Source organism: Pan paniscus, chromosome 3, assembly GCF_029289425.2.
Source record: "Pan paniscus chromosome 3, NHGRI_mPanPan1-v2.0_pri, whole genome shotgun sequence".
Classification (NCBI taxonomy): domain Eukaryota; kingdom Metazoa; phylum Chordata; class Mammalia; order Primates; family Hominidae; genus Pan; species Pan paniscus.
In genome coordinates this window covers 183,422,752-183,436,146 of record NC_073252.2, presented here as the reverse complement: position 1 = coordinate 183,436,146, position 13,395 = coordinate 183,422,752, and the positions used below count along the sequence as shown (strand labels likewise).

Genomic DNA, 13,395 nt, shown 5'->3' with positions numbered 1-13,395 from the left:
TTATTTTATTTATCAAACAGTTTTGCCTTCTACCACACCGTCTTCTCATATTTTGTTCTTTTCCCTAACCCCTGCCTCATGTGATTCAGTACTTAATTAAGCAGGGTACTGTAATATTTTAAAGGGAAAGATCTTGATTTCGTATGTTGTTTTTCTGTTTTGTGTTTTGTTTTGTTTTGTTTTGTTTCTTTTTTTGAGATGGAGTCTCACTCTGTCACCCAGGCTGGAGTGCAATGGTGCGATCTCGGCTCACTGCAACCTTCGACTCACTGCAACCTCCACCTCCCAGGTTCAAGCCATTCTCCTGCCTCAGCCTCCCAAGTAGCTGGGACTACAGGCATGTGCCACCATGCCCGGCTAATTTTTGAATTTTAGTAGAGACAGGGGTTTCGTCATGTTGGCCAGGCTGGTCTCGAACTCCTGACCTCAAGTGACCCTCCTGCCTCGGCCTCCCAAAGTGCTGGGATTACAGGCGTGAGCCACTGCTCCTGGCCAAGATCTTGATTTCAAATGACGTTTTAAGATTCCTTAAAGGAGGATGCCTATTATTTGCTAAGAGTCAGGAGAGATGAACTACTTTTGAGTATCTGCTTGGGGCGTCCATTTATCTTATCCTCAAATGTCTAACCCTAAAAATGAGTTGGTTGATCTCAATCCCTACCAGAGCCTTTAAGGCTTGCTTCTACTTAAAGTCTAAGTACGAGACATGCAAAACTAGACTAGATAACATAATTCTTTTGATATCAGATGATTTTTATATTTCAATATATAAAAATTAAAATGGAAGATTTTAAAATTAAAAGCAGTGAGAAACTTAGCAAAGCATAAAATTTTAAAAAATGGTTCTTTAAAAAGATCAAAGCTTTTCTCCTCAAAATAGAAATGTGTGCTTCTCAGTACAAGGTGGGAAATCAGAGGCACTTTCCCCTACTGAATTAAGCAGGAGTAGGCTGCCATCAGGATGTTATCACTCTGCAATTTGTCACACAATTTGTTATGTGACATATTATAGACATCTCTTTCCATTCAGCCATCGCTTTCGGCTATCAGCTGTCAAAGGGAAAGAGAATGATTTTTTTAAAAAAGCTAATCGTCAAAACCTTTATAGTGTCACTTTCCCTTAGATCCAGTAGCATTGTCTATAGCTGGGCTAGAAGGCAAGGGTTTGATTCAACTATTTTCTTAGGTTTTCTCTTGTTCATGGCAATGTGGGGCGGGGGGGGAAATCTTAGCTAAATAAAGGATCTTTTTAAGGAAGAAAGAAAGCTGCCTGGAAAGTAGAATTCCTTTTCAATTCCAACATGTTGCTAAGCTGGGTGTGGGACAATTGGGAGACGGGAAAATCCATAGAAATCAGTCTAATAAACCATATGGCTTGCTTCAATCTAAAGCAATACAATCATGCCCCATGTATTTTCAGGAAAGTCTAGATTATCCTCTTAAGACTCAATCAAAGGTAAAGGTCTGCTTCAAAATATTTGAAATATTAGTGAGTGGGAATAATGCCAGTTTGCCAGATTGGGGATGCTTTGCTGTCTAGTGGGGGAGTCGATGATAATGGCATTGGTATAAATTGTTCGGATGCATAGAAATGGGCAGAACTGGGATTTGAGTCAAGCTTTGCCTATTTCTTGACCCATTCTTCCAACGCTATTCAGTTTGCCTATACATGTGTTATAGGGATATTCTAATTAATTCCTCACATGTCTCTTTGATAAGGTGCCTGACTTATGAGATCCTCAGTCAGAATCTGAATTATTTTCATTAGAAATTTTTTTGGCTTTTGATTTGCACATTATAAGCCAATGGAATTCTCCTAATACTGTACTATCAAGTTGAACAAATGACTTAGTCTTAGAAAAAAGATGCACTTGAAAATACTTAGATGTTGTTCCGTAATGATCCCTAAGATTACAATATAAAGCTAAGGAACTCCATGAAAGTAAGGTGGCCAGGCACAGTGACTCACACCTGTAATCCTAGCACTTTGGGAGGCCGAGGCGGGTGGATCACTTGAGGTCAGGAGTTCGAGACCAGCCTGGCCAACATGGTGAAACCCCATCTCTACTAAAAATACGGCATGGTGGTGCATGCCTGTAATCCCAGCTACTCGGGAGGCTGAGGCAGGAGAATCACTTGACCCCGGGAGGCAGAGGTTGCAGTGGGCAAGATCGCACCATTGCACTCCAGCCTGGGCAACAGAGTGATATTCCACCTAAAGAAAAAAAAGAAAGTAAGGTGCTGGACCAATATTAAGTCACATGACCATTTAAAGCAAATAGTGAAATGAGTGATTCACCAACTTTGAGACCTTGGAATAACATCAGAAGGAATCATTTACCAGGTGATCAACTTCTAATCAGTAAAGTCTTTAGGGAAAATTGGTAAGTATTTTGAACAGCTCACATTGTAAAGTCTCAAAAGGAAAATTGCTAGTTTCCTTGGAAGACATATAGTGCTCTTTTTTCAGGAAATTTTTCCAAATATCAGGACATTTGGTCTAATTAAAACTAACACTCCGCGTATTCTCATAAAAAATTATCAACAGCCTCATGTTCATTTATTTCTTTATTATTTGTGGTAATAATGTCTCCTTATTCCTAGAAATGATGTTGAATGTGTTCTGGCCTCAGCATAGATAAATAGATGCCGCGGGTAATTCGGCTCCTGAATAATAAGGAACATTTTCAGGCACTGTTAGCACAGGAGTTCTGGGAGGTACTTGGTGTTCTTATGAGCATGGACAGTCATGCCACTACTGTTGACTTGTGTGCCACCCACTCAGAGGCAGAGGAGTCTCTGAGCCAATTTAGAGAAACTAGTCAGAAGAGAGTTTCTAAACTCACAAAACAAACTACTTGGAGTTTTCCTGTGACTGTTTCAAAGCAGCATGTTGACATATAGGAAAGATAGGTGAAGATAAATGTCAACCTGAATTAAGTCATTTGACTATAATAGAAAAGTGAAATCACTTGGCATTTATGAATACTTCTTATTTTACCACAGTCAGAGATAGAGAGAGATGCATTAATACATTGATCACTTAGGGCAGTTTATCCAAAGAGAGTGCTACAAATGATCCCATTTCAAAATAAATAAGTAAATTCAAGTTAAAATCTGGTGCATAACCTTAATATGATTGTATTTTTATTTTCATGTTTAAAATACATCTCTTTAAAAAAAAAACTAACATCCTGAAATGTTTTCCTACTACTTAAACATCAATATGTCCTTTTTTGAATAATATATGAACTGTGAATATGTTAATTTCAAAATAACAGTAGCAATGTATTGGCTTAAGGTTCGTCTGTGGAAAATCTTTCGGGCAACTCCTCCCATTAACTGAGCTAAAATTCAGTCCTGTAGTTTCATACATGGTCTTGGTGCTTAAATTCAGGTCTACAAAAATAAAATGACCTACATAGAATTCTTAGCCAAAACTGGGGAAAGGATTTTGTCTCTGCTGCTCTTCAGAATGGGATGCCTGATAATCAAAACAATTCAAGCAGAATTATGAGACAACGGGCACAAAGGCATGTTCATGCCCATGCAGGATCAAACTCCTTAGGATCCTCTTTCAAAAGTTAAATTACCCATTCTATTCTCTTATACGTATTGAGAACACAGCCTGCTCTGATTCCGAGAAAAATGAGATAACTGATAATCCAAAGAAATTCAAGCAGAATTGGCCAGGCGTGGTGGCTCACATCTGTAATCCCAGCACTTTGGGAGGCTGAGGCGGGAGGATCACAAGGTCAGGGGTTTGAGACCAGCCTGACCAACATGGTAAAACCCCGTCTCTACTAAAAATACAAAAATTAGCCAGGCGTGATGGTGCACGCCTGTAATTCCAGCTACTCAGGAGGCTGAGGCAGGAGAATCCTTTGAACCCAGGAGGTGGAGGTTGTAGTGAGCCGAGATCATGCCACTGCCCTCTAGCCTGGGCGACAGAGTGAGACTCCCTCTCAAAAAAAAAAAAAAGAAAGAAAGAAAAGGAAAAAGAAAAAGAAAAAAAAGAAATTCAAGCAAAATTAAAAGACTATAGACCTGAAGTCATGCTGTTTACAGCCCTTCCGTGAACAATCAACACAATCTATTGCCGTATGTATTTTGACAGTGGAGGCTACTCTAACCCATAAGTAAAACAAATCCATTGTTGTCACAAATTAGGACACCTATGAAGTTGCTTTTTATATGAAACTTTGACAAAAGTAAACACAATCCCCTAGCACCTATTGAAAATCATGCTGACACCTTCATGTTCGGAGACTTCTTTGCTCCGTGGATTGTCTGCTAAGGCTCAAGGTAGTCTCCATGTTATGGTCAGTTCTCATAGTCTTGTCCCTGGTTCAATTCCAAGTTAAGAGAATACTTGAGATGCTGTTTTCTAGTAGCATGCAAAGACTCTAGGAATTTGATGCTTTCCAGAATAATCTGTGCTTGTTATGTAAGTACAATCAAGGACACTTCTTCAGAGCAGAACAAAAGAGATTAGATTCGCTTTAGTTTGAACTGTCTAAAGAGAGTTCTCAGTCGTGGATTTGTTAATGGACTTAGCACAAATAATGGAAATAGAATCGTGCATTTTTATTAGTCACCCAAGAAGCCTTTCGGTTTCAGGTTCTTCTTGAGAGCCCAATCACTGGGATTCTTCTTTTAACGACTTGGAAAATGTCTTGCTTGATTAGGAAGTTAGTCATTTCACATTTTAACATCTAAAACAATGGGAAGTTAAAAATTTATAAGTAACAGGATACATCACTTTCAAGATGAAAACCTCAAGGATTTGTGGCGCCTTTCTTTGTTCTTGTTAATCCTATTTTACTTTTTGAGTGTTAGATGTTCTGTAAATATCGGCATTTGAATTCAAACAATAGATGTTGATAACTAGTTCTCTAACTTGGTACAAAAACATTATTATTGTCTATCAGCAGATTTTGTGTTCTGAGAGTTAACCTTCTGTATTTGATGTTTTCTTTGTCAATCACTATTATTCTAGCCCGAATTCTGTCTTCCTCATTCGGTTTTAAAACCTTAAGCAGTTGTAAGCACAGCGTTGCCTGGTTTCAAAAGGAATGAAGAAGTCGAATTTGGGAAAGGTCCTCATAATCCTCATTTTCTGGAGGTTGTTTATCCCTTCTTGTTTTAGAAGTTGCCTCAGTCTCAGTCACAGACATCCCCTGAGGCTTTTCTTTTCCATTTATTTTGTCCATTTAAGGTTAACATATTAGGAGTTTTGCTACCAAGAGCTACCAAGAGATTAAAATAAATACGTTTGAAGGAGCTTTCCCAAAGCTCCTGTGCTGGCCGCTGCCCTCTTCCCTGACTTCATCGGTATCCCTCAATACAGGCGGTGTTAAGGCTACCAAGCTGAGTTTTTAGAAATACGCCACATTTTTTCTGTGTAATTCTGGAGAAGAACAAAGCAAAAAAGTAAAACAGAAATGTGCCTGTTTAGTTGCATACACTGAAAAATAGGAGATAAAATTCACCATCATAAAATTTCCCTCAATCATTTTTCAGAGTCTGTTGGCCTATGAAATGCCCCAGTGAAGTTCCCCATAACCCTGTGGAAACTCAGTTCTAGCCTGGCCACGCCAAGCATGGCTCCTGCCCTGCTCCCTACACTGCAACGATGCCCAGGGCAGACGGACAACGATATGACACTGGACACAGACCACACAAAAATTAACCACCACATAGTAAGGATATCGTCTATATTGTTTTCAGCGTAGAGCTCTAAAAACATATATTGAGGTGATTATCAGTACTGTGATTTTACCTATTTTAAATGTTCATTAATTTAGCATTTATTGAGTCCTAAGGTATTAGTAATTCAATCTAGGCAAATATACGTGTGTGTGTGTATGTGTGCACATATACATGTGTATATAGCAAAACGACGATTACACTATACATATATATCTATATATAAAATCTTGCTTTATAATTATATTTCATAGGACTTAAGTGTATTTTTTATGTTGTTTTCTTTCATCATTTTCCCCCCACTGGGAGAGAAGTACCATTATATTTAGCTAATATTCACATTTTGATTTTATTATTATAATTTTTCATCAGTAATGAACAAAGCCAGGCTTTCCAAAAGAGGTGAACTCCAATAGCCACATTGAAAGAAAATAATAGTTGTGAGTTGAGCAGAGGAAATGGTCAGAAGGGAGAAGAGGGTGAGAACCTTGGCAGACAAAGGCAAGAAAGCCAGGAAGCTCATTTGCTGCTCTTTTTAGAGACTAAAAAATCTTTATTTATCAAAAGTCTTTCTTGACAGGTGATCATGCCAATGATTTCATTTCAAATTTATCCTCATTCATCCAAAAGGAATAAATAAAATTCTTGAAAATGTTCAGATGTTGCAGTACTGATGCGCCTGGAAGCTGTGAGTGTGTTGTGCTGGCGGGGGGTTCTTGTGGATACTCAACAACAGGCCCACTCAGGAGCAAAGGCCAAGCGGCCGGGGTCAGACAGCTCTTGGACTTAGGAGATTCGCTTCCTTATCAGCGTGTCTTTCCTCTTTGGTTTCAGGGTATGGGTAAATAAGAAACTCCATAAATGGGCTAAGAGAATATGCCAGAGAAAGAACTAAGTCATCTCACATGTCATAAAACGATACACAATATTTAAAACTTTTTTCTTTGGGAGGCCGAGGCGGGCGGATCACAAGGTCAGGAAATCGTAGCCATCCTGGCTAACATGGTGAAACCCCGTCTCTACTAAAAATGCAAAAAGAAATTAGCCGGGCGTGGTGGCGGGCGCCTGTAGTCCCAGCTACTTGGGAGGCTGAGGCAGGAGAATGGCGTGAACCCGGGAGGCGGAGCTTGCAGTGAGCAGAGATCGCGCCACTGCACTCCAGCCTGGGCAACAGAGCGAGACTCATCTCAAAAAAAAAAAAACTTTTTTCTGAGACAACCCCTTTCTGCCAACCGTTTCTAGCGAATTAATCTCAATTGCTTTGCATCCAACATTTCACTGGGAAAAATCAGCGTTCAATACTAATGCAGAGATGGATTTTGTAGTGACCATCTATTTCCTGTGTCTTTAAAAAAGAGAAAGATGAATCTCATCTTTCTTGACAGTGTCCTGAAAATATGCGTTACATTCATTACATATTCCCTGGTTGTCAATTGACCTGCACATGTAAGGCAATGATTTTAAAGTGCCAGGGTCACTTTTAAAACTCTGGAAGAGGACACTTAACAGACAATCATTTCAGGCTTAGAGAACAAAAACCATTTGTATAAATATTTGTAAAAGAAATTTAATTTTTTAAAAGGAAAACTCAACCAGGCACGGTAGCTCACACCTGTCATCCCAGCACCTTGAGAGGCTGAGGTGGGAGGATGGCTTGAGCCCAGGAAATTAAGGCCACAGTGAGCTACAATCACACCAACTGCACTCCAGCCTGGGTAACAGAGCACAACCCTCTCTCTAAAAAAGAAACAAACAGGCCGGGCACGGTGGCTCACGCCTGTAATCCCAGCACTCTGGGAGGCCGAATCAGGTGGATCACGAGGTCAGGAGTTCAAGAGTAGCCTGACCAACATAGTGAAACCCCGTCTCTATTAAAAATAGAAAAAAATTAGCTGGGTGTAGTGGCATGTGCCTGTAATCCCAGCTACTTGGGAGGCTGAGGCAGGGGAATAGCTTGAACCCAGGAGGCAGAGATTGCAGTGAGCCAAGATCGCACCACTGCACTGTGGCCTGGGCGACAGTGGCGGACTCCGTCTCAAAAAAAAAAGAAAGAAAAAAAGAAAAACAAGCACAAAACTTCTCCATTTTCATCCATTAATGCTCACCATTAAACAAAAGCATAAAAACAGAATATGTCTGTTTTATGAGCATGGGACCAATAATTAAAGTTTAACATGAACAGAATTATAAATTCTTCCTACCTTATTAAACACTGATTTAAATAAGACTAATGATAACGTGATATTAACTTACAGGTACATCAAAAACAAAAACAAGACACACTTTCATGATATTTTCTTCCACATGCTAGTGAACAATTATGCACCATTTTTTTTCCTACAGGAAAACTGAAGACTTTAATAACAAACTCTCCAAGGTGAAAATGAACACAGGTATGCTGTCTGTTAGTTTTAAACTCTTTTAGCCTTGCTCTCTAAAAATCATGTTGGCCCTAAATCATTAGTTTAGCACTCTTCTGATCCTAAATGTGATTCTGAGTTTCTGATTAGATACATAGCATAGATTCATTACTTTCTTTCTTTGTATTTGTGCCCCACACTTATAGCCACCAAACACAGAATTTTCTCTTCTATTACTTGCTCCTACTCCCTTTTTCTCTAATCACATGTTAAAACTAACTCCTATAAACAATAGGAAGAGGTAGTATGTCGTTTGTTTGTGTACTTTTGAAATCTCTCACTTAAAAATAGGCTAAATTCAAAGGCAAGTTGCTCTAGAAGAAAATATTCAAACTTATCTGTTTTATAAACTCTTTATGTTGAAGAAGTCAGCAGATAGAGTGCCAAAGTTTTATACAAAATCAGCTTAATTAACCTATAGTCACAATTCCCATAGTGTTATAAGCATTATATGTGTAGATGTGAGAGTAGTATCTCCAAATAGCTTAACAACTGTGTCTCTAAACTGTATTGTCTACATTTTAACTGTAAAAGTGTTCATGATACATGCTTTGTACATATGAACTTTTTTCCACAGTAGAAATAATTTGGCTTATAATTTTGCCTTCCCCCCACCTTGAAATATACAATACAAAGTAATTCAAGAAACAACTTTCTCGTTGAAATTTTGTAACTTGTGTTTAAATGATACCATTTCCTATCCACAAGTGATCACTGGAAAGTTGTTTGAGCCGTCGCCCCATGGCAGAGTAGAAAGCATGGCCCAAGATATTCTCTCATGTCCAGCTGGTTGCCTTTTTGAGGTCTCTTGTTGCATCAAGTGCTACAAGGAGGATTACCCAGCCACTGGCGAGGACAAATACCTAATCCCCAGGTCGAGTGCAGAGCCTTGGGTCAGGTGCCATGTGCCGTACTGGCCTCAGAGAAGGCTGTGTGGGCAGGCTCCTGGGGATGCAGTCACCTTGCAGACATGTGGACAACAGGCAAGATGAGGATACTGGAGACAGTCAAAACACACAAGGAAGGCTCAGCAATCAAGAGAAGTTATAACCCTGCAAATGCACCACGCAAAGGCAACTTGATGATTGGAGACGTCAGAAGTAGACATGGGGAATGAAGTAGAAAATATTAGCAGGTAAAGGAGACAGAAGAAAGCAAATAGAATGTAGAGCCCACAGCTGGACTAGCATCAGCCATGTTTTGGAGCTACAAAGTAACTCCAGCAGAAGTTCCACATGAGGAAGTGATATTTCCTGATCCTTCCAAGACATTTCCCTGTAGACTTAAGTGGATCATAACTCCCAGTATTCCTCATTTTACTGAGTGCTGATTTTCCTATTTATTATAACACTATTATGACAGGGATATGCATACAGGATATACTGAATATGCTGTGTTGATGGGCAGTACACTCAATAATTAACCTTCCTATTCATATAATTCAATCCCTCATAGCAAACTAAGCACATAGAAATTTGTAAATTTGTTTAAGTCACTAAGGTACTTGAGCCAAGTTACTGCTTAGCAGCATAAATGTAACCTTCTAAAGCATCTTCTCATTTCTAAGGAGTAAGCTTGACTCTGGATGGGATGCAATTTGTATAGGATTATTTTGCTTATTTGGATGAACTTCCACTTAATGTATAATGATTGGAAAATATGGTATTCAAACATATGCATAAAATTGATCAAAAGTGACTGAAAACTTTTGCTCAAAATTCCAAAATAATAATTATAATGTTTTTATAAAAACATACCACTTTTAAATATATATGTATATATATACACACATATATTGCCTTAGGAATTTGAAAGCATTGTTACTGTGTTTACAAAATGAAGTAGGAATTTGTTCCTAAAGAGCTAGTCAATAAAACTGGCCTGCATTATCTATCTACAGATAGACAGATGATGATAGATAGATAGATAGATGAATAAAGTGGCCCCACAAGTTATTTTTCTCATCCCCAAAATAGCTTCTAGCTCTTCTGACTTTTTTGTCTATCTATCTGTCTATCCATCTATCTATCTATCAATAGAAAGATAGATAATGCAGATAATATATGGCTAGACAATGCAGATAATCTATATAGATAAATAATACAGGCCAGTTTTATTGATATATATATCAATATTCATTTAAACAGGAATATATCTCTTTATTGATTGATATATCTATCCAATATATCAATCATTAAAAATATATATTCCTATTTAAATCTTCATGTGTTGGTCACCACGGCTAAAAAGCATTCTTTTAAGTTAAGTATTTGCTTTTAATCAGTACATAATAAACTAGCCATGGGGAATGTGGTTAATTTTTCATACTAAAGTGTCTAAACAATGTAGAAAATATATACAAAACATGTTATATGTCCACTTTTAGAATTTTTAACACATTACTTTCTTAGGCATATCTTAGCTATTGAAGAAAGGAGAGAAGGAAAGACATCAAATAATTATCCATCTATAATTTACCCATATGAGGGGTTTCCAGCAGTAGGAACAGCTTCCAGGAATCTTGCAGCTCAGGGGAAGAGTAGCCTAGCAAGGCTGCAGGTCATTAATGAGGACAAAAGGCAAGACCAGCGTTAGGATTCTTTAGGATAAACTGACACATGAAAGGTAGCATCCTTGTTTTAAGATCTTAAAAATATCTTCAAGGAGTATCAGAAAGTATCAATACATAAGGAAGTAGAAACACAATATAATAGATCATTCTGTTCCAGCAATTTTACAAATGCCTCAAGTTTTAGAATTCAGCCCTTTATTAAACTTTATTAAAGACAGAGCCTCCATTTATTTCATCTAAGACTTAGAGCTTCCTAAAATACATAAATTGTCTAACCCAAGGATTCCCAAACTTTCTTGTTTTACAGTGACCTTTAATGTCTCAGTAATTTCTTCACTGTGCTCCTAGGTCAAAAATATGTAACACTTCTATTTATTAAGTAGTTAGGTGCTAACAACTTAATAACTTAATAATTACTTTATAAATACTTTGTTCTAACAACTTAGAAGCCATTTGACAGAACAATACACATAAATTGAAAGAAAATAGTTTTATTTCTTTCTTTATAACAAGAATTACTTACTAATATTATGTGTGTGCCTGTTGCACACTGAAAAATTTCTCAGACCTTAGAATTAGATTGTACATGGCCACTCTCATTTACTGATCTAAAATGTTTTACAGGCCAGACAGTCACGGTGGCTCACGCCTGTAATTCCAGCATTTTGGGAGGCTGAGCCAGGAGGATCGCTTGACCCCAGGTGTTGGAGACAAGCCTGGGCAACATAGTGAGACCCTATCCCTGTAAAAATTTTAAAAATTAGCTGGGCGTGGTGGCATGTGCCTGTAATCCCAGCTATGAGGGAAGCTGAGGTAGGAGGATCAGTTTGAGCCCAGTAAGCTCCAATTGCATCACTACACTCCAGCCTGGGCAACAGAGCAAGACCCTGTCTCTAAACATAAATAAATAAAATGTTCTTCAGACGGTACTTGCTTTTTATCATAGCAAGTATCAAAATCCCAGTGTTTCAAAAATATGATGTCATCAAAAGGAATATAGCGCGACTATTATGTTGAAACCGTGCACTGCCCCAAGCGAGTAATTCATTGAGTGTCCAACAGTTAGCACTGCGTTTTCCTTAAAAACAGGAACTATCCCCCAACACCCTCATGAATGCACCAGTGCAGCCCAGGGCGTCGCAGCCCACAGTTTGAACACCAGAGATTTAACCTGTGACCCTGGATCTTCTCATTCTGGAATTTTCTCTTTTCACCTATGTGCTTGTTAGATGTTCAGAATTAACAGAACTAGGAAATAAAATCACTCTTAGAGTGATGTCAGTTTTCACTTTCAACGCCTTTGACTACACAACCATTTTAACCAGTTTCCAGCTCCTGGAAGCAATAACATTACCTCCATCTTATCAGACGCACTTGTCTCTAAGCACTTTCAGTTTGCTGAGTTCGCTAAAATCCTTTTGGAGCCTCTCCTGAAGGAATCTTCAGTTGTTTCTCCCATTTGTGTCACTTTCTTTGGGTTCTTAATTATAACCTTTGATTTATTTGGTTCATTTTCTTTTAATAGTCTTTCAAGTTGGTTTTCTGGTTTAATGATTTTCTACATTAAGAAATTGTTACTTTAAACATATACTTTAAAAAAGTGAAGTAAGAATCACTCCACTGATTTTAAGTTCTATTAATCTTACTATTTATAAATTTTATGAAAAATTCCTTCAAATTATACTTCCAAGCATCTTTACCAATCTAAATTCTGTCATGTCCAATAAACAAACTTGATACTTTCCTTATGAAAATAAAGAAAAAGGAAAAATGGAAATGTGACAATATATAATGATTATGTTATTATATCGGTGGTTATATTGTCTTTTTTTATAACTTTCAAAAAGATTTAATTTAATTTGGTTTTACTTAATAAGCAGAATGAGGAGAATGAGCAAAACTATTTATTGCCGTGCCATATTACAGAGGAATGTAAGAATGGAATTTGAATCTGGTCATAAATAGAACATTGGCCTTCCAATTTTAAAAGACTTCTCTTCCAAATTTAGAAGTCTAAACTTCTCATAGCACATTAAAATGGCTGATGAACTTACACTGATTTTATTTCACATTATGACTTGCATAAGTTTAAAGATATGAATCATAGTACACAAATTGTTAAAAGTATAAAAGCAATAAATGAGGCCAGGTGCGGTGGCTCATGCTTGTAATGGGAGGCCGAGGTGGAAAGAGCCCTTGAGCCAGGGAGTTTGAGACCAGCCTGGGGAACACAGCAAGACCACGTCTCTATAAAAAGTTAAAACGTTAGCCGGTGTGTGCCTGTGGTCCTAGCTACTCAGGAGACTGAGGCAGGAGGATTGCTTGAGCCCGGGAGGTTGAGATGGCAATGAGCTATGATGGTGCCACTGCACTCCAGCCTGGGTGATGGAGCAAGACTCCGGCCCTAAAAATAAAAATTTAAAAAGTAAAAGCAATATACTCCTTTCTTTAAACATGGTCATTTCGATACCGTATATATCAATACTTTTATTTTAATAAGGCTAGTTATTTGCATAACTAACACTAACTACAGGAAGAGTGGACTTTCCATAATGCCATGTGTTCCTCTATGAATCCTAAAAAAATGTATCATACCTGTGTCACTAATAATTTTCACTGCAAGAATTATTCAAGCTCTCTTTGGGAATTATAACAGCTAGAAGATGGTAAAACTTAAATGATATTAACTTAAAA

At 37.9% G+C, this 13,395-nt stretch overlaps 1 protein-coding gene across 18 annotated transcripts in view; it reads left to right on the top strand.

The window, feature by feature from the left end:
* The window catches only part of SORBS2 (sorbin and SH3 domain containing 2), a 373,741-nt gene that overhangs the window by 260,788 nt on the left and 99,558 nt on the right, over positions 1-13,395 (top strand). For 8 of the 18 annotated variants that reach the window (XM_055112089.2, XM_055112083.2, XM_055112081.2 and 5 more), the window contains exon 3: positions 8,053-8,102. The exons of 5 other annotated variants lie outside the window; for them this stretch is intronic. In XM_055112089.2, coding sequence (XP_054968064.2) covers positions 8,093-8,102 — 10 coding nt within the window. In that variant the 5' untranslated portion in view covers positions 8,053-8,092. Of the gene's footprint in view, positions 1-5,523; positions 5,758-8,052; positions 8,103-13,395 lie in introns of all 18 variants that reach the window. 5 more of the 18 variants (XM_055112080.2, XM_055112087.2, XM_055112079.2 and 2 more) reach the window with 2 other exon arrangements.